The 21,547-nt window shown below is 42.0% G+C and overlaps 1 protein-coding gene across 6 annotated transcripts in view; it reads left to right on the top strand.

Annotated features, from left to right (window-relative positions):
• Positions 1 to 21,547, top strand: part of GPM6B (glycoprotein M6B) — a 277,755-nt gene that overhangs the window by 217,842 nt on the left and 38,366 nt on the right. For all 6 annotated transcript variants that reach the window (XM_030201577.1, XM_030201574.1, XM_030201573.1 and 3 more), the window contains one exon: positions 17,369 to 17,555. In XM_030201577.1, the coding sequence (XP_030057437.1) occupies positions 17,369 to 17,555 (187 nt within the window). The remainder of the gene's footprint in view (positions 1 to 17,368; positions 17,556 to 21,547) is intronic.

Raw genomic sequence — 21,547 nt, forward strand, 5'->3', positions numbered from 1 at the left:
CAGAGACTTTCTGAGGCATATAGTCTAGGCTTGCAGAAACTCATTCCCTTGGTCTTTTATTATAAATTTCTTTCGGATACAACACCTGACTTGGACTTTGCCCATTTGACTTCTCTGTGGAATGCTGATCTGAATATTGACTTAGATGACTTTTATATGCACTCCTGCTTCTTTGCTATTTACAAGATCATTCCCAACACTCAAATGTGGGAGCAACACTACAAGTTTCTTTTGAATTTGTATATTTCTCCATGGTGTGCCTACTGGGTTCTTTGCTACTGCAGACTCCTGCCTCAAGTGCTTAAGACCTGGTGAAACCCAGGGTCATGTTTTGGTTTTTGTCTGGTGGTGCTGGCTTTTTGGCAGTCCTTAATTTACTTTTTGAATCTCCTTTAGAATTTACGTTTTGAATCTCCTTTAGAAACGTCCCCTGAGTTGTGTCCCAAAGATGACTTTTTGGAAAATATTATCTAGGGAAGCTTGAACATGTTGGCCACTCAGACTTCCAGGCCCGTGCGGTGTTTGGCTCAACATGCGATTCTTCTCTACTGGCTTTCTTTGGAACCTCCCTCTTTGGCTATGTGGTAGCAGCAGATGATTGTTTTACAGATGCAAAGACTTGGTATACAAGATATTATGTCGCCCCAGGGATGTCAATTTCAGAGAATCTGGGAGTGCTTCTGGCAGACCCTGACTCCTAGGGCATGCAGTAGTGCTTAATCTATCTTCCTAAGTTGGTATATATGTTTAAAGCTATGGCTCTGGCTGTTAGGTGGGTAGGGGGATATTTTTTTTTGGGGGGGGGGGGAGATGATGGTTTCTTGTAATTTAGAACAATGTGTTTGATCAAATTTTGTTGTTGGTCTCAGTAAAAGTGATTTAAACATAAATAACACAACCAGAAAACACAAGAACTGCAACCCTTGTAGCCGTACAGACAAAACAGTCACAAGGGTGATAAAAGGAAGGGGGGGACAGCAAGTAAAGTAAAAAAAACTCGCTTGGACTCAGTGTTCAATAAAGCACAACTAATGTAAAAACTTGTGCTTTATTGAACACTGAGTCCAAGCGATTCTGAAGGTGATTTCACTAACAGATTATCTCGCAATGAGGATATGTCTCCAAGTGCTGCCCGGGAGGGAAAGGTTAGGACAGCTGTTGTAGTTGGTGATTCAATCATTAGGCATATAGATAGCTGGGTGGCTGGTGGATGTGAGGATCGCCTGGTGACTTACCTGCCTGGTGCGAAGGTGACGGACCTCACGCGTCACCTAGATAGGATTTTAGATAGTGCTGGGGAGCAGTTAGCTGTCTTGGTACATGTGGGTACCAATGACATAGGAAAATGTGGGAGAGAGGTTCTGGAAGCCAAATTTAGGCTCTTAGGTAGAAAGCTCAAATCCAGATCATCTAGGGTAGCATTTTCTGAAATTCTACCCGTTCCACGCGCAGGGCCCAAGAGACAGGCAGAGCTCCGGAGTCTCAATGCGTGGATGAGACGATGGTGCAGGGAGGAGGTTTTTAGATTTGTTAGGAACTGGGCAACATTCTGGGGAAGGGGGAGCCTATTCCGAAAGGATGGGCTCCACCTTAACCAGGGTGGGACCAGGCTGCAGGCATTGGCATTTTAAAAGGAGATAGAGCAGCTTTTAAACTAGAAATGGGGGGGAGGGGGGGGGGGGAGGCCGACAGTCGCTCAAAAGCGCATGGTTCGGGATAAGGTATCTTTCAAAGATATCACCAAAACATTGAAGATAGGGTATCCTGATAGTGAGGTTGCAAAAGAGACAGTAGTAGATCAGGTGTCCTTAAATAAAAAGCAGACTAAAGATTGCAAATTAATGCTGTCAAGTACTTGAGCATGATATAAATAGGAACAACAAACATAATTTGAAATGTCTATATGCGAATGCCAGGAGCCTAAGAAATAAGATGGGAAAGTTAGAATATATTGCACTAAATGAAAAATTAGATATAATAAGCATCTCTGAGACCTGGTGGAAGGAGGATAACCAGTGGGACACTGTCATACAGGGGTACAAATTATATCGTAGTGATAGGGTGGATCGAATTGGTGGAGGGAGTAGCATTGTATGTTAACGAGAGCCTTGAATCAAATAGATTGAAAATTCTGCAGGAAACAAAACACATCTTGGAATCACTGTGGATTGAAATTCCATGTGTAAAGGGGAAAAGGATATTGATAGGAGTATACTACCGTCCGCCTGGCCAGGATGAACAGATGGATGCAGAAATGTTAAAAGAAATTAGGGACGCAAACAAACTGGGCAACACAATAATAATGGCTGATTTTAATTACCCCGCTATTGACTGGGTAAATGTAACATCGGGACACGCTAGGGAGGTAAAATTCCTTGATGAAATCAAGGACAGCTTTATGGATCAGCTGGTACAGGAGCTGACGAGAGAAGGAAAAATTCTAGACCTAGTCCTTAGTGGAGCACATGATCTGGTTCGGGTGGTAATGGTGCTGGGGCCGCTTGATAACAGTGATCATAATATGATCAGATTTGATATTAGCTTTGAAGTAAATATACATAGGAAATCAAATATGTTAGCGTTTAACTTTTAAAAAGGAGACTGATAAAATGAGAAGAATGGTGAAAAGAAAACTTAGAGGAGCGACTGCAAGGGTCAAAAATTTACATCAGGCGTGGATGCTGTTCAAAAAACACCATCTTGGAAGCCCAGGCCAAATATATTCCGCATATTAAAAAAGGAGGATGGAAGACCAAACCACAGCCGGCATGGTTAAAAAGTGAGGTGAAGGAAGCTATATGAGCTAAAAGAAAATCCTTCAGAAAATGGAAGAAGGAACCGATCGAAAATAATAAGAAATGGCATAAGGAATGTCAAGTCAAATGCAAAGCGCTGATAAGGAAGGCTAAGAGAGACTTCGAAAAAAGATTGTGTTGGAGGCAAAAACACATAGGTATATTAAGCAGGAAGCCGGCAAAATAATCTGTTGGACCGCTAGATGACCGAGGAGTAAAAGGGGCAATCAAGGAAGACAAAGCCGTAGTGGAGAGATTAAATGAATTCTTTCTATGTTTGTGCAGCGCTGCGTTTGCCTTGTAGCGCTATAGAAATGCTAAATAGTAGTAGTAGTTTTCTTCGGTCTTCACCAAGGAAGATTTGGGTGGGATAACGGTGCCAGAAATGGTATTCAAAGCTGACGAGTCGGAGAAACTTAATGAATTCTCTGTAAACCTGGAGGATGTAATGGGGCAGTTCTACAAACTGAAGAGCAGCAAATCTCCTGGATAGGATGGTATTCATCCCAGAGTACTGATAGAACTGAAAAATGAGCTTGCAGAGCTATTGTTAGAAATATGTAATTTATCCTTAAAATCAAGTGTGGTACTGGAAGACTGGAGGGTGGCCAATGTAACACCAATTTTTAAAAAAGGTTCCAGAGGAGATCCGGGAAATTATAGACCGCTGAGTCTGACGTTGGTGCCGGGCAAAATGGTAGAGACTATTAATTAAGAACAAAGTTACAGTGCATATTCAAAAGCATGGATTAATGAGAAAGTCAACATGGATTTAGTGAAGGGAAATCTTGCCTTTCCAATCTACTACATTTCTTTGACGGGGTGAACAAACATGTGGATAAAGGGGAGCCGGTTGATATTGTGTATCTGGATTTTCAGAAGGCATTTGAAAAAGTACCTCATGAAAGACTCCAGAGGAAATTAGAGTCATGGGATAGGAGGTAGTGTTCTATTGTGGATTAAAAACTGGTTAAAAGTTAGAAAACAGAGAGTAGGGTTAAATGGTCAGTATTCTCAATGGAGAAGGGTAGTTAGTGGGGTTCCCCAGGGGTCTGTGCTGGAGCCACTGCTTTTTAACATATTTATAAATGACCTAGAGATGGGAGTAACTAGTGAGGTAATTAAATTTGCTGATGACACAAAGTTATTTAAAGTCGTTAAATCGCGGGAGGATTGTGAAAAATTACAAGAGGACCTTATGAGACTGGGCGTCTAAATGGCAGATGACGTTTAATGTGCAAGTGCAAAGTGATGCATGTGGGAAAGAGGAACCTGAATTATAGGTACGTCATGCAAGGTTCCACGTTAGGTGTCACGGACCAAGAAAGGGATCTAGGTGTCGTCGTTGATACGTTGAAACCTTCTGCTCAGTGTGCTGCTGTGGCTAAGAAAGCAAATAGAATGTTAGGTATTATTAGGAAAGGAATGGAAAACAAAAATGAGGATGTTATAATGCCTTTGTATCGCTCCATGGTGTGACCGCACCTCGAATATTGTGTTCAATTCTGGTCACCGTATCTCAAAAAAGATATAGTGGAATTAGAAAAGGTGCAGGGAAGGGCGACAAAAATGATAAAGGGGATGGGACAACTTCCCTATGAGGAAAGGCTAAAGCGGCTAGGGCTCTTCAGCTTGGAGAAAAGGCAGCTGAGGGGAGATATGATATAGAGGTCTATAAAATAATGAGTGGAGTTGAACGGGTAGATGTGAAGTGTCTGTTCACGCTTTCCAAAAATACTAGGACTAGGGGGCATGCGATGAAGCTACAATGTAGTAAATTTAAAATGAATCGGAGAAAGTTTTTCTTCACTCAATGTGTAATTAAACTCTGGAATTCGTTGCCAGAGAATGTTGTAAATGCGGTTAGCTTAGCGGAGTTTTAAAAAGGTTTGGACGGCTTCCTAAAGTAAAAGTCCATAGACCATTATTAAATAGACTTCTGGGAAAATCTACTATTTCTGGGATAAGCAGTATAAAATGTTTTGTACTTTTTTGGGATCTTGCCAGGTATTTGTGATCTGGATTGGCCACTGTTGGAAACAGGATGCTGGGCTTGATGGACCTTTGGTCTTTCCCAGTACGGCAATACTTATGTACTTATGATTAATCTTTGATTCAGACATTGAATATACCTGCAATTCTCTAATTTCAACTACACACATCCAATTTTAAGTGACTGCTAGGAAGGCCTGTGTGGGCTGAAACATGGCTTGTGTCGAGTACTGGATGTTCAATAAAGCACAAGTTTTTACATTACTTGCTGTCCCCCTGCCTTTCGTCGCCCTTGTTGTGACTGTTTTGTTTAAACATAAATAAGCATTGCTCAATTTGAAGTCAAGAAACATGAACTTATGTTGGTATTGGAGGAGGACAACAACTAGATGACAGGGCGGATAATCCATTTTCTGAAGAGGGTTTGCATAAAAGTTGCACAACAAAATGTACAAGGCAGTGTTTTGTACATTTTTGGGATCTTGCCGGGTATTTGTGACCTGGATTGGCCACTGTTGGAAACAGGATACTGGGCTCGATGGACCTTTGGTCTTTCCCAGTATGGCAATACTTATGTACTTATCAAATGGGATATATTATGTGATGTAGAGAGGTCAGAGGTGTTGGCAGCACCATAGACAGTTGTATTCAATTATTCAAGTAAGTGGATATTCTGATCACAGTGCTGAGTGAACTAATGATGTACTATTAAAAGAAAGGATAGGGGTATTTTGAAGCCAACATGTTACAGGATCTATGATAGCAAAGTTTAACAGAGGGAAATCATGCATAAAAAAAGAGGAAAAAAGACCAAACGACAGCCGGCGTGGCTAAACGGTAATGTAAAGGAAGCTATTAGAGCCAAAAAACAATCCTTCAGAAAATGGAGAAGGGAACAGACTGAAGACAATAAGGTAAAGCATAAGGAATGTCAAGCCAAATGCAAAAAGGAGATAAGGAGGGCTAAGAAGGACTTTGAAAAAAGTTAGCGTTAGAAGCGAAAACACATAGCAAAAAATTTTTTTAGGTATCTAAAAAGCAGAAAGCCGGCTAAAGAATCGGTAGGGCCACTGGACGACGGTGGTGTTAAAGGGGCGATCAAGGAAGACAAAGCTGTAGCGGAGAAATTAAATGAATTCTTTGCTTCGATCTTCACTGAGGAGGATTTGGGAGGGATACCGGTCAGAAAGACTAAATGATTTCTCTGTAAACTTGGAGGATGTAATGGGGCAGTTCTGCAAACTAAAAAGTAGCAAATCACCGGGACCGGATGGTATTCATCCCAGAGTATTAATAGAGCTGAAAAATGAACTTGTGGAGCTACTGGTAGTAATATGCAATTTATACCTAAAATCAGGTGTGGTACCGGAAGATTGGAGGGTGGCTAATGTAACGCCGATTTTTAAAAAGGGTTCCAGAGGAGATCTGGGAAATTATAGACCGGTGAGTCTGACGTCGGTGCCGGGAAAAATGGTGGAGGCTATTATTAAGAATAAAATTACAGATCCCATACAAAAGCATGGGCTACTGAGACAAAGTCAGCAGGGATTTAGTGAAGGAAAGTCTTGCCTCACAAATCTACTGCATTTTTGTGAGGGGGTGAACTAACATGTGGACAAAGGGGAGCCGTTCGATATTGTATATCTAGATTTTCAGAAGGCGTTTGACAAAGTGCCTCATGAAAGACTCCAAAGGAAACTGGAGAGTCATGGGATCAGAGGCAGTGTATTATTATGGTTTAAGAGCTGGTTAAAAGATAGGAAGCAGAGAGTAGGGTTGAATGGTCATTATTCTCGATGGAGAAGGGTAGTTAGTGGGGTCCCTCAGGGGTCTGTACTGGGACCGCTGCTTTTTAACATATTTATAAATGACCTTGAGATGGGATTAACTAGTGAGGTAATTAAATTCGCAGATGACACAAAGTTATCCAGGGTTGTCTCGTCGTGGGAGGAGTGTGAAAGATTACAAGAGGACCTCGTGAGACTGGGAGATTGGGTGTCCAAATGGCAGATGAAGTTCAACGTTGAGAAGTGCAAAGTGATGCACGTGGGAAGGAGGAACCCGAATGACGGCTATGTCATGCAAGGTTCCGCTTTAGGAGTTACGGACCGAGAAAGGGATCTGGGAGTCATCATGGATAGGGCGTTGAAATCTTCCGCTCAATGTGCTGCGGCGGCTAAGAAGGCGAACAGAATGTTGAGTATTATTAGAAAAAGGATGGAAAACAAAAATGAGGATGTTATAATGCCGTTATATCGCTCCATGGTGTGACCGCACCTGGAGTATTGTGTTCAGTTCTGGTTGCCTCATCTCAAAAAAGATATAAAGGAATTGGAGAAGGTGCAGAGAAGGGCGACGAAAATGATAAAAGGGATGGGACGACTACCTTATGAGGAGAGGTTAAGAAGGCTAGGACTCTTTAGCCTGGAGAAAAGACGGCTGAGGGGTGATATGATAGAGGTCTACAAAATAATGAGTGGGGTAGAGCGGACAGATGTGAAGCGTTTGTTTACGCTTTCTAACAATAATAGAACCAGGGGACACAAGATGAAATTAGAATGTGGTAGGTTTAAAACAAATTGGAGAAAGTTTTTCTTTACTCAGCGCGTGGTTAGACTCTGGAACTCGTTGCCGGAGAAGGTAGTGACGGCAGCTGGCCTTGCTGAGTTTAAAGGGGGTCTGGACAGATTCCTGAAGGAAAAGTCCATTGATCGTTATTACATTTTGGGGTTTTGCCAGGTTCTTGGGGCCTGGATTGGCCGCTGTCGGAGACGGAGTGCTAGTCTTGATGGACCTTTGGTCTTTTCCCAGCGTGGCAGTGCTTATGTACTAAATCATACAGAAAAAACCTTACATTTCTTTAACTGAAGTAAGCAAGAACTTTAGATCAGTGTGGGCAGTGGACCTTCATAAAAAGGGACTTTCATACTACTTGCAATGTCTGTAAGCCCTTGAATCTCAGATTCAAAGGAAACTTCCTGTGGCATTCATCTTTCAAAAACCAGTAGTGGGTTGGTGATGCAGGCATTCTTTATCCTGTGTACTTTGCAGGTGCAAATACACACCAGAAAACTAAATGATTATACACTGGCTCAATTAGAAAAATCCTGCATATGCACAATTGTATAATGCATAATCGCGCCAGCAGGAGGCACAGCTGGCTGAACAGGAGCTGTTCTGTCATCTTCCTGCGCTACAAAGTGCTCAGGTGCTGTTACATGAAGCAGCCACAGGCAACAGTAGGCTGTTAATGAGAGGAATGCATGCACATTAGTGGGCAAACAATGCAGAAACAGGTTCAGTGTGGAAGTTAACTCATGCAGTGGACATTGGCACACAACATATTAAAACGAATGGTAGTAGGCTATTAGCTATTCTGCCCCAGTGCAAAGATGTTTTTAACAGGGGAGTAGCCAGACCTTGGTGGGAGGGGGGTCCAGAGCCCAAACTGGGGGGGCACATTATAGGCCGCCTCCACCACTGCTTCTGACCCCCTTCCACTGCTTCCAACCACCCCCCCCCCCTGCTGCTGCAAGGTACCTATGCTGGTGGGGATCCCCAATCTCCGCCAGCTGAAGCATTTATCTGTCCCACGCTGGTCTCCCACTTGATTTCTCTCCTGTTTTCAGCGCGCCGTGCAATGCACACTCGTTTTAATGAAACTGATCATGCTCAGTTTCATTAAAATGAGAGCATGCATGGTGTGACTGGAAACAGGAAAGGAGGCAAGTGCGAGACCAGCGCGGGACAGCTAAAACGCTTCAGCTGGTTGGGGTCAGGGGCCCCAGAGCCAATTTGGGTGCCCAGGCCCCCATGGCCCCCCATAGCTATGCCACTGGTTTTTAAGGCAGCACAAGCTGAGAAACTTACCACCAGGTCTGAGGTAGCATAGAAGGGTTAGATTATCCTCTGCATTGGGGCAGAAAAGCTAATAGTCTACCCCCCCCCCCCCCCAAGCAAAAAAAAATAACCCTGTTGTCTAGCAGCATTCCAACCACCCCCCAACTCCAAAACCAACATACCTGGTGGTCTAGTAGCCCCCTGATTCCCCTCTCCCACCCGGTGTCCAAACAAAACAATAACCCTGATGTCTAGCAGCATTCCCACTACCCCCAACTCCAAAACCAACATACCTGGTAGTCTAGTAGCCCCCTGATTCCCCTCTCCCACCCGGTGTATCTTCAAGAGGCAGGAGTGTGGTGCCTACTCATTCCTTCTTCTGTATCACCATCTTGGAAAATGGCAGGGCTGGACTCCGTGTGGTGTATCCAGGAATAAACTATATGTGTAGAGGAGGAGGGAGAGGGGAGGGTCAGCCTTCCTAATAAGGGAACCTTTCCCTTATTTTTGTACTGTCTATGCAGACTACAAATAAGAGGGAAATGCCCATATTTGGCTAGGGTTACCATATGTCAAGATCTTCCCGGACATGTCCTTTTCAGGGTAATGTTGGGTGTTCGGGTGGTTTTTTCCAGCTAGCCCATTTGTCGTGGTTTCTGGGCTGGCTGGTGGGCATGCTGGCCGCCTCGCCTCCCCACCCCCCCTCCGAACCTACTGAAACATGCCTTGGTGGTCTAGTGGCCTCTTCAGGGCAGGAAAGAAACCCCACTGTTTCCTGCCTGCTGCTACCACTTATTGAAAATGGCTGCCAAGACTTCAAGCAGCAGCCTCGCAAGATTTTGTGGAAGTCTTGGAAGGCCACCGCTTGAAGTCTTGGCAGCCATTTTCAAGAAGCAGTGACAGCGGGCAGGAAAGAGTGGGGTTCTTGACCACAGGGCTGTAAGGTAGGTCCAGGAGGAGGAGAGGGAGCGAAGGGAGCAAGCTTTATGTGGATGGGAGGGAAAGAAGGGAACAAGCTGCACGTGAATGGGAGGGAAAGGAAAGGGGGACATGCTGTTCATGGTTGTTTGCTTTTATGGATATATACATCTTTTCTAATTTAGTATTTAAAGTACAGAAGAAAATGTATTTATTACTTTTACCAGTATTTTCACTGCTTAAAGAATCTGGCTTTCTTGGGGGGGGGGGGGGGGGGTCAAAGTAACTGTGATGGGGCAGGGCTGGGCAGCATTTTTTTTGTCTCCATAGATATGGTAATCCTATATTTGGCAGACTTGATCCCACATGGTGTGTCCAAGGATGCACTGCTAGGGGTCAAGTGCTGCCATTTTCCAAGATGGTAGTTTGAAAGCAGGAGAGAGTGGGTATTGCTTCTGCCTCTTGAAGGTATGCTGGGGGGATGGGGTCTGTGGGGTGCAGGGATGGAAAAGGTATTTGTTTTTTGCTTTTGTTTTTCTTTTATTTTAAGATTAGGGGGAGGAAGGGGGCCACTAGATATGCTTTGTTGGAGGTGAGGGATGCAAATCCAGCAACTTTAAGATGTCCTCCTTCCTATCGGCATATGAGCCAGTCGCCACTCACACATCGACAGGAAGGGGGATATTTTAGCAATAAGCTGCAAATTACTGCTTCAATTTTAACGCAGCAGTAAGTTGTGTGCTTTTTTATTTCTGCATCACTCTGTATGTATATATGTCTTTGGGTTGTTTTTTTTTTGGGGGGGGGGAGGTAGTTTGCAGTAGAAAAACCATGTACAAGACTGTTTTATTCTTGTGTGCTGCAATAAGTGTTTTGAGGCACCACGTTGTAAGAAAAATTTTCCTAACGGCCACATGCAAGTGTGTGTTTGCACACATGTGAGAGATGAACAGGGTATAACGCCTGAGATTTTTGCTTCCAGAAGCACTCGTCATTCATTTGGAACAATATAAACTGCCTTAGAGTGTGGTAATATATTGAAGTACCTGAACCTGTGTCTGTGAATGTTGTAATACTGTTCTATATTTTGTGTTAAAAAATATAATAATTTACTTTTGCATAATTTTTCCTTTTTTGGGGGGTATGTAATTCTTAGGATGTATGAAAAAGTGCACAGAGTTTAAAAGCCTGAGAAGAATTTCTAAATGAAATCCCTATGTGTACCTCAAGGGACCACCTTAACCCAGCCCCCCCCCCCCCCCCCCCCCCCATTGCTGACCCATTGCTCATATTGGTGGCAGTTTTTCAAAAGCTTTTATTTCCCCACAGATATTAGCTGCGGAAATCTCTTTGAAAATGGCTTTATAAATAAACTGAACAACTTAGTGGGTCCTATGATGGCAGAATGTATTAGAAACTGAGTGATGGCCAAGAAAGGATTAGTGAATAACATTCATAAAAAGAAAAAAGGTGTTATATCGGTTGAGTACCTCTGGAATCGCCACTGGGGCTGCTTCTGTTTACATATTTTTTCATAAGAGACCATTATGGAACAATTAGTAGAAAAGGTCTGTGCCTTTTTGCACATAATATATGCAAAAGGATTGAGAGACTTGTTGACTCAGGCAAAATAAATGAATCTTAAAATCTGAGACTTGGCCAAGTGTTCAGCAGCTAAGATTCAGTGCAAGGCGGTCATGCATTTAGGAAGTCTAAGGGAATAGTTCATGTGGTAGTAAAGGGACTAATATTCAGTGGTGGCCCCGGACACTGGATAAAGTATTGGTGATCGTTCCTAAGTACACTGCTGTGGCACATAAGTTAGGCTTTATTATTATTGGTATTAACCCAAACTGTAGATATAAATGATGGTGCTGAGGAAACTACCTTCAATATAAAATGGGGGGAAAAGACCTCAGTTTACCCGGGTGCTCAGGCAAACTATGCCACTTCCATCTTCATAGCACTCAGTCAGGTTAGTCAATCATCATCAGTCTAACAAACCTCCACAAATATAATTCTTTAAATTATTTTCTTTCTGCAAAATTCTTGTTCTTATGAACATCCTGCTCACCATAGTCCACCAACAGCATGCAAAACAAATAAGCTACTTAGCTCATTCTTGATCAGACTTGCTGTGTAGCTCCAACTCCCAACAGAGACCCGTTTCGCCCTCCGGCTTTTTCAAGGGAGAATTCAAAAGCTTTCTGCAAAACAAAACGTATAAAAAAAAAACATAGGTAGAAATTCCTATAGCTAACAAAACCGGTGGTCAAGTATTTTGAGTTGAAGTGCTTATTATTATTTGCATAGGCCTTATGCATTGAAGTTATGTGGAGAGTGGCTACATTTTTGCCACTGTCCATACAACATTTTGGTCAGCGAGCCCTTAACACCACCTCCTCGCGAAACCATAAAATTACACACATAGAGTCACAAATATTTTTAAAAAAATAAATCAGCATTGGTGGTAACCTTGTGAATCTTTTTAAGTGTCAGGCCCATAGTTGATGTCAGAAGACCCTCTCCCATCCAAATGTGTCTAGTTAACCCTAGAGATATATTGCAGCTGTAGAAGCTTAACATCTTACAGGACATCATTGCTTTGCTAGGCAGCTCTTGTTTTGCTTTCTTATATGTTCTCCACTGTTCCAGATAAGACAACTGCATAGTCTTATTTCTAATACAGTGCTCTGACTTCCGTTCCCCCATCATGTAAGATTGTGATGGACATGAAATTTCTCAAGAAAGCAAGACAGTATGATTGAGGCAGTGGACAGAACCACAGAAATGCTCAGGTGTAACAGGAGAGGCTTTACCAGAAAAAAAATGAAGTGTACAATAAGATCTCATCTGGAATATTCTGTTTGAACCTGGATGTTGAACCTTGAAAAGAACATTGGCAGATGTAGTCTAGAAAACAGTCTCCAAATAATGCCAGATCTGCATCATAAGCCATAAGAAATGGGACTCAAGGACCTAAACATGTACTCCAGAGAAGTGTGAGGTGAGAGACATTCCAATATATTCATATTTTCAAATGCACTTTAGTGAGGTTGGGCAGGAGTGAGCCTCCTACGCTCCTGCCTGTGCAATCTCCATACCAAAAATGGCTGCCATGAGTTCCTGCAGCAATCTTGTGAGACTGACGCTAGAAGTTGCAGCAAGCCATTTTCAGTATTGCCTATAACCTGTTTGATCCTTAATGCCCATACATTTATTTATTTATTATTATTTATTTATTGTTCATTTCTACCCCACATTTTCCCACAAATGCAGGCACAATGTGGCTTACATGAATTACAAAAGTAGAGAGATACAACACATGAATTTTACAGTAGAATAAGGATAAAACGCTAGCAGCAATTAGGATGACTAAACAGCAGAATTACTAATGGAGAACGTTTTTTCAAAAAGGAACGTTTTCAGCAACTTCTTGAAAAGGTGGTGATCAGCTTGTGATTTTAGGAACAGAGGTAGAGCATTCTAAGTTTTCGGGCTGGAGTAGTGGAAAGTAGAGGCAAAAAGAAGCTTGTATTTGACACCCCTGCAAGATGGATAATGAAGTTGGAGATAGGTGCGAGCTGTTGTGATGGCATTTCTAGGTGGGAGATCTATTAAAGGAATCATGTATTCCGGAGCTACTCCGTAAATTATTTTGCGTGTTAATGTGCAGATCTTGAATGTGATTCGTTCTCTTACTGGTAGCCAGTATAGATTGAAACGTAGAGGCTGCGCAGGAACCATGCGCGATTTGCCCAAGATGAGTCTCGCAGCAGTATTCTGGGCAGTCTGGAATTTCCTCAGTAGTTGCTCCTGGCAGCCTGCATAAATTCCACTGCAGTGAACGAGTGTGCAGAAGAGCTCTCTGGTGAGACAAAACCTAAAATGCCGCAGCCTCCACATTGCATAGAACATCCGCTTGGTGACCGCTCACACTTGCAGATCCAAGTGCAGGTGAGGGTCCAGCTCAACACCTAGCAGTCTAAGGCTCTGTGAAATAGGGAGAAGTCTGGTCTTTAATGACAAGGAAGCGTGAGGAAAATCTGGCATGGACGGACGAGAGCTCTTGACACTGAGTTTTATCTTTGTTTAACTTAAACCGAAATACCTCAGCCCATACGTGCAGGACATCAGACTCACAGAAACAGAAGCCTGCGCGGCTGCGTTGCTGATCTGCAAGGGCAGGCTTCTACATGGAATGTTGCTAGTGGAGGAGTAGCCTAGTGGTTAGTGCAGTGGATTTTGATCCTGGGGAACTGAGTTCGGTTCCCACTGCAGCTCCTTGTGACTCTGGGCAAGTCACGTAACCCTCCATTGCCCCTGGTACAAAATAAGTACCTGGATATATGTAAACCGCTTTGAATGTAGTTGCAAAAACCTCAGAAAGGCAGTATATCAAGTCCCATTTTCCTTTCCCTTCCGTAAAATAGCATATCTCACATATGTGTATTGTATGTAGGTATACACGTGGGCAGGGCTCACATTTTCGTACATAATTTATAGAATGCTATATATCTGGCTTTTATGTGCAAGCACGTAACACCAGCTCTGTGGTTGGTGTAAATGCTTGTGACCAATTTATAGGTGTGTATATTAGCTGTTATGCCAGTATTCATGTTATCCTTCCAGTCCTCCCTATTCCTTGCCAAACAGGACTATTACACCCAATTAACTAATTCCCTCAGCTCCAACCCTCGTCATCTCTTTGCCACCCTTAACTCCCTCCTTAAGGTGCCCTCCGCTCCCACCCTCCCCCTCACTCTCTCCTCAAACTCTGGCTGACTACTTCCGCAATAAGGTACAAAAGATCAACCTCAAATTTACTACCAAACCACCTCCTCCTCACCCTCTAACCCACTCCCTCAACCAACCAACCCAGGCCTCCTTTTCCTCTTTTCCTAATATCACCAAAGAGGAAACCGCCCACCTTCTTTCCACCTCGAAATGCACCACCTGTTCCTCTGACCCGATCCCCACCAACTTACTTAACACCATCTCTCCTACTGTCACCCCCTCCATCTGTCAAATCCTCAACCTCTCTTTCTCCACTGCAACCGTCCCGGACACCTTCAAGCATGCTGTAGTCACACCTTTTTTCAAAAAACCTTCACTTGACCCTACCTGCCCCTCCAACTATCGCCCCATCTCCCACCTACCCTTCCTTTCCAAGATACTTGAACGTGCTGTTCACAGCCGCTGCCTCGATTTTCTCTCCTCTCATGCCACCCTTGATCCGCTTCAATCTGGTTTTCGCCCTCTACACTTGACAGAAACGGCACTCACCAAAGTCTGTAATGACCTGTTCCTTGCCAAATCCAAAGGTCATTTACTCCATCCTCATCTGCCTCGACCTATCCGCTGCATTTGACACTGTCAATCACAATTTACTCCTTGCCACACTATCTTCATTTGGGTTCCAGGGCTCTGTCCTCTCCTGGTTCTCCTCTTCTCTCCCACCGTACCTTCAGAGTACATTCTCATGGATCTTCCTCCACCCCCATCCCGCTCTCTGTTGGAGTTCCTCAGGGATCTGTCCTTGGACCCCTTCTTTTTTCAATCTACACCTCTTCCCTGGGCTTGCTGATCTTATCTCATGGCTTCCAATATCATCTCTATGCCGACGACACCCAGCTTTATCTCTCCACACCAGACATCACTGTGGAAACCCAGGCCAACGTATCGGCCTGCTTATCGGACATTGCTGCCTGGATGTCCAACCGCCACCTGAAACTGAACATGTCCAAGACAGAGCTTATTATCTTTCCACCCAAACCCACATCTCCTCTCCCCCCACTCTCTATCTTAGTCGATGGCACTCTCATCCTCCCCGTGTCATCTGCCCGCAACCTTGGAGTCGTCTTTGACTTCTCCCTCTCCTTCTCCGCGCATATCCAGCAGATAGCCAAGACCTGTCACTTCTCTCTCTCTCTACAACATCAGCAAAATTCGCCCTTTTCTCTTGGAGCACACCACCCGAACGCTCGTCCACTCTCTTATTACCTCTTGCCTTGACTATTGCAGCCTACTCCTCACTGGCCTCCCACTTAGCCACCTATCCCCCCTTCAATCTGTTCAGAACTCTGCTGCACGTCTTATCTTCCGCCTGGACCAATATGCTCATATCACCCCTCTCCTCAAGTCATTTCACTGACTTCCAATCAGGTACTGCATACAGTTCAAACTTCTACTAACCTACAAATGCACTCAATCTGCAGCCCCTCACTACCTCTCTACCCTTATCTCCCCTTACGCTCCTACCCGAAACCTCCGCTCACAGGACAAATCCCTCCTCTCTGCTTCCTTCGCCACCATCGCCAACTCCAGGCTCCGCTCATTCTTCCTCGCCTCTCCCTATGCTTGGAACAAACTCCCTGAGCCCATACGCAGAGCCCCCTCCCTGCCCATCTTCAAATCCTTACTCAAAGCCCATCTCTTCAATGTCACCTTCGGCACCTAATCATTTTACCTCTATCCAGGAAATCTAGACTGCCCCAGTTGACTGTCTGCACATGTTGTCCATTAGATTGTAAGCTGACTGCACATGTTGTCTGTTAGATTGTAAGCTCCTTTGAGCAGGGACTGTCCTTCTTTGTTAAACTGTACAGTGCTGCGTAACCCTAGTAGCGCTTTAGAAATGTTAAGTAGTAGTAGAAGTAGTATTCTATAAAGGAAAGTAGGTGCCTGCGTTAATAGAATGTGTGCCTGTTTTTGAGTGCACATTTCTAGAATTACCTCCATATAGTATATCTGTTAAAGAAGTAAATGGCAAGTCAGAAAATGCAATTGATGCAAATATCTTTTTTGTACATCAAAGTTTATATAGTATTTACAAGTAGGTTTTTAAAACTACAAATCGATTTGCAAGCATTTTTTTAAAATACCCTATTTTATAATTGAAATATTAGGCATACACTAATACTGTTACAAGAAATGTGCAGCATGAGCATTGCATATACATATGTAAGGAGCTGGCCCTGCTCCGTGGAGTTTCTTCGAGACAAGATACAGATAAGACATATGTGGTGACATATCTCAAGTAATTGCATAGAATCCCATGCATGCATTAAGTTGTAGGAGATTCACATGTAATACTTTCATGAGGTATACCTGTGGAAGTGAAAGTGTAGAATTAAGTTTGCTGTAATACCACTTAATGTGGTACAAGATTAGCATATCATCAAGAATTTTAGGTCTGTTGTATTGGTAGAGAGTTCTAATAATTCTGTTGATCCTACAGAAAACGGGAAACTATGAAAACTAATTCTGTGATACATTTTGTTGGACTGTCTTATGCATTTCACAGCTGTATGTATTTCCTCCCTTTATGGCTATAAATATTTTACATGAATCTTACCAAGTACATTCTGAAGTGGAACTTAGTACAACAAAAACTACATCCACTACAACTCGTAGCATGCATAAAAGAAGAAAGCTCTTTAGCTATAGTATTTGATCTATTCTGTTGTATGTTTCTGTTTAGTATATATGACACTGCGGCGTATTTTCAAAACACACTTACAAAGTTACGTAGTAGCCTATGGAACTTTGTAAGTCTAAGTGCTTTGAAAATGAGCCCCAAAATAGAATAAGATAACTGCAGAAAAAGACTAATTGACTTTCCAGTCTGCACATTTCTATCACACTGCAGTCGGCATTTTTCTTTTCTTCAATATTTCCACCATCCTAGCTAAATGAACATTAAGATCCACCATCCCACCCTGCCCCGTGTATCACAGTATTTTTCTTGCATAAGTGGTATGCTTCTAGTATTCAGCCAGGCTGTTTGTAAATTTTCTGTCTTTTTTTTTCTTTTTCCATAGGTTGCTTTGAATGCTGTATTAAGTGCTTGGGAGGAGTTCCATATGCTTCCCTGGTGGCCACCATTCTCTGCTTCTCTGGGGTAGCGTTATTCTGTGGCTGTGGCCATGTGGCACTCACTGGGACAGTAACCATCCTTGAACAACATTTCTCCACGAACACCAATGACCACGCTCTGCTGAGTGAAGTGTATGTATTGTGCATCTGCTGTTTCTAATTCTAAATGCAGAAGAGTGATATCATTGAGTCTGAACCTTACCAAAAAAAAAAAGCAATGTAAATTAACACATCTAGATTAAGTAAAAGTTAAAGGAAAGGGGTGACAAGATAAATTATAAATGAATGAACAATTCAGAAATGCAAATGTTTATAAATGGGAGGTAGGCTCCAATACTTTTAAGGGCTCATACAGAGGTCACAAAACTGAAAGTATATTAGGCAGTGAGGCCAGAATGGATACATTCTAGAGCTTAGACCTAGTTTGTGTCCAGAAGTGCATGTTCAGTGATTTTTTGCGAACAGCTGGAGACAGGAGTGACCTGCATTAGGGTAGATAGCTCACACCACCAAGGAAGCTGGTAACTAACAAGCTAACCAATCTGCCTTTGCTTGTGGGTGGATTAATGGGTAGATAGCTCACACCACCAAGGAAGCTGGTAACTAACAAGTTAACCAATCTGCCTTTGCTTGTGGGTGGATTAATTGAATCTATTGCCAAACAAAAGGATTGTGGAATATCTTGAATCTAGCAGATTATAATAACAACACAGGGGGTGGCTCATGGGGGGTGCAAAGACTGTCATATGCAGACATTCACTTGTTAGGGCCCTCATTGCATAAGTCAGTACAGTTTGAAAGGCAAGGCAAAAAAGTGAGGCCTTGTGCAAAAAAAATCAGTTACTCGGTGGTAGGGCCAGCCCTGATAAGAGTACAAGGCAACATGAACTCAATCAGAGGAGCTTAGGTCAATCAGAGGAGCTTAGGTCAAGATGTGATTGAATCATTGAAAGCGACATCACTAGAGAATAGTGAACATAGACCCTGTGACCTTTTTTTTATGCCCCAAACTAAAATATACAAGTCGTTTGCTTGCAGTCTTGTGATGGCACATTCCTTGTCCTAGAATTTAATTTCTTGCAGCTTCAGTACTTAAAAATATCAAAGGGAATAATTCAGCATAACATCACACACTCCAGTCAACTCCATCTGTTTCCAAGATTTTAATATTCTCTGCATTAAGTAGTACATCAAAGGGCCCAACTGTACTTTTTTTTTTTTTGCATGACTGCATATTGTCAACTGCACAACTGAGCATACTGAAATGGCAGTGTTATTTCTTACTATAGTATAGGTTCATTCTTGTTCATTTTGCTTCTTTGAAGGGTAAAGTAAAATAAAATGTTGCAAGTTAAGTAAACCTCTAGGGAAGAACAACATGATTTATATCCTCAGTGGCCTTGTTAGTCAACACAATGGTCTGTTCTTATGAGCTGTATCCTACATTGGTGATTCATTGAAAATCCTGGTAATGGATAATATTTTTAGCCTGACTGCATAGCTGCATTGCATTTGCTTTTTACAGCCCACGTAATTATACAGTCTTGTTTTCCGTGGTCTCCTCTTAAAGCTATAATGTTAGTTCTTATGTTGAAGGTAGTTCAGTTGCAGTGCCTTCTAAAAGGTTTTCGCAACCTCGTACATTTTCACATTCTGTCTTAAAAAAAAAAAAGGAAAAATACAAAAATTCAAAATGAGGTTTGATACCTCCAAGCTCCTCTTTTAGGGTTCAGTGCAGTGTATAAAATTTGTAAACATAAAAATTACTCAAAAGTCAGTTTTAAGTGTAATTGTCTAAAGTTTTTGAAAAATAAGAAAGTTTTTACCTTCTTTCTAAAACAAAGATAAAACAAAGATAATTATATTCCATCCTAATACAAGGAGAGAGAGAATTTCATAAAGGGACTCCTAAAGCAGAAAATGAACACTCTTGATCTACAAAATGTACTCTATATTTTCTATGGAACTGGACATTGGTATCATAGTATTTAGATTTTTTTTTAAGGTCCTTTCTTTGCATATGCTCTTTTGAGTAAAATGTGGTATCTTCTATTAAGTATTCCCAAGGGTTCAGTATTTGTCCTTGTGCTTGTCAATATTTTCAATAGACCATGCTGGGAGGATGAAGACATTGTGAATTTTAATGTGACGATGTCTTCAGATAAGTTTGCTTTTTTGGATCAGGCCATTTCATTTGCAGTGCATCTCCCCAGTTCTGGAACTATTTACATGTTGGACTATGATGATTATTTTTGGGTGTTTTATACCACCTTGTGCCTTTTTTTCTTCTCCATTACTGTACTAAAAAAAGGGTACCGATTAATTATAACAACTATAGCCCTACGATTTGAACTTGTTCTGTTGGGGTCCTTAGTGCCGAGGCTCCCTTGTGAGTTTATTTGTATAGGTACTATTTATTGATATCTTGGCAATCATATTAGCCTTTGTGATATTGGCAGGTTTTATAAATATTTGTATTGACCATATTTCAAAGGCATTGTTTCAACTGGAATTTTTAAGCTGACAAAATTCAGCTGGTGGGACTGTATTACTCTTCTGACCTGCGTTACTAAATTCCTGTCTGGCAACAGTAGCCAGTATTTAGTTTTCACTTTTTTTTTTGTTTGATATTAATAAGTGGTTAGGTCAGGAATTAAGGAAACTGTTTGCAACCAGGAAAATGTTAAAGGTTTTATTAAGGTGGGTGAGAAAGGGAAGGTTTATATGGTGGTCTCATTTGTAAACCACTTCAAATTATTTTCACATGAAGGCGATATATAAAAACTTTTATGTAAAAATAAAATAAACTCCTTAGTCATCATGTGAGTTACGAGAGATCTCTCCATTGCAATCTGTCCTATGACATTATTTATTTGCTGCATTTGTATCCCACATTTTCCCACCTATTTGCAGGCTCAATATGGCTTACAAAATGTTACAACAACATATACACATTATAGAATAAGAATTTCAGAATAAAGATACAGATAGGAGCATAAGAATATCATAGCAATCATACTACTACTACTACTTATCATTTCGATAGCGCTACTAGATGTACGCAGTACTGTACACTTGAACATGAAGAGACAGTCCCTGCTCGACAGAGCTTACAATCTAATTAGGACAGACAAACAGGACAAATAAGAGATAAGGGAATTACTACGCCTGAGAATTTGGAAACGCCCATTTCCCTTCCCATAGCTATGCCCCTTTTGAACTGCACCCATTAGAATTTAAGTGCAGTTCATTACAGAATACGCTTTGCAAGTTGTGTGCATAAATTCTAATTATTGCCAATTAGTGCTAATTATTGCTTGTAAGTACTATTATCAATGCTGATTAACCGAATAATTTTACAATTGTTACAAATGAGAGTGCATGAGTAAATCATGTAGGATTGGAAGTGGATTGATAAACATAACATAATGATATCAGGACAAGATATAAAGTTCAGTCATGAGGATGTAATTAAGATGAACAAATAGGAGGGTTCGGTAATAGTTGTAATATTGGAATAATTTGGAAGTCAGATCGTTATGGGGAATCTTTTTTGTACGTCTTTATGAATATTAAATTATGAATTAAATTATCAAAAAGGAGGTTCCTAATATCTGGGGTACACTATAGAGTGTCACCTGCTTTTTGAGCAACAGATATCCCAGGTGGCAAGCTTCCCTTCCTATGCGATGTGACAGATGTTTCAATATGATGTCTGTTGGCCTTTAATGATCGTCAAATACTGAACCATGTCCTTATACTCAGCTGACTTGAATACTGCAATTATCTTCTTAATGGCATTACACTGTTCCCTGAAAAGGCTACAAGTTATTCAGAATATGGTAATTAAAATTGCTTTGACCAGCAGACCAGAGGGAAAGAAAAACACAAGCAAAAGATGCACAAGAAACAGTGCAGTGGTTCAAAGATGGGACACGAATGAAGACCAGACTTCAGTGAATCAGATTCTATTGAGAGACCCAACATGGCCCGTGTTTCATTGTTATGCCTGTGTCAGGGGTCAGTGGTGGTCTCCACAGACTGTTGAAGCAGGGATGAGACATTTTGGACTGAGCTACTACTGCTGTTATTGTGGAATCACTTCTGAAGCACTGTATTTTGGA

Source organism: Microcaecilia unicolor, chromosome 4 (assembly GCF_901765095.1).
Source record: "Microcaecilia unicolor chromosome 4, aMicUni1.1, whole genome shotgun sequence".
NCBI classification, from domain to species: domain Eukaryota; kingdom Metazoa; phylum Chordata; class Amphibia; order Gymnophiona; family Siphonopidae; genus Microcaecilia; species Microcaecilia unicolor.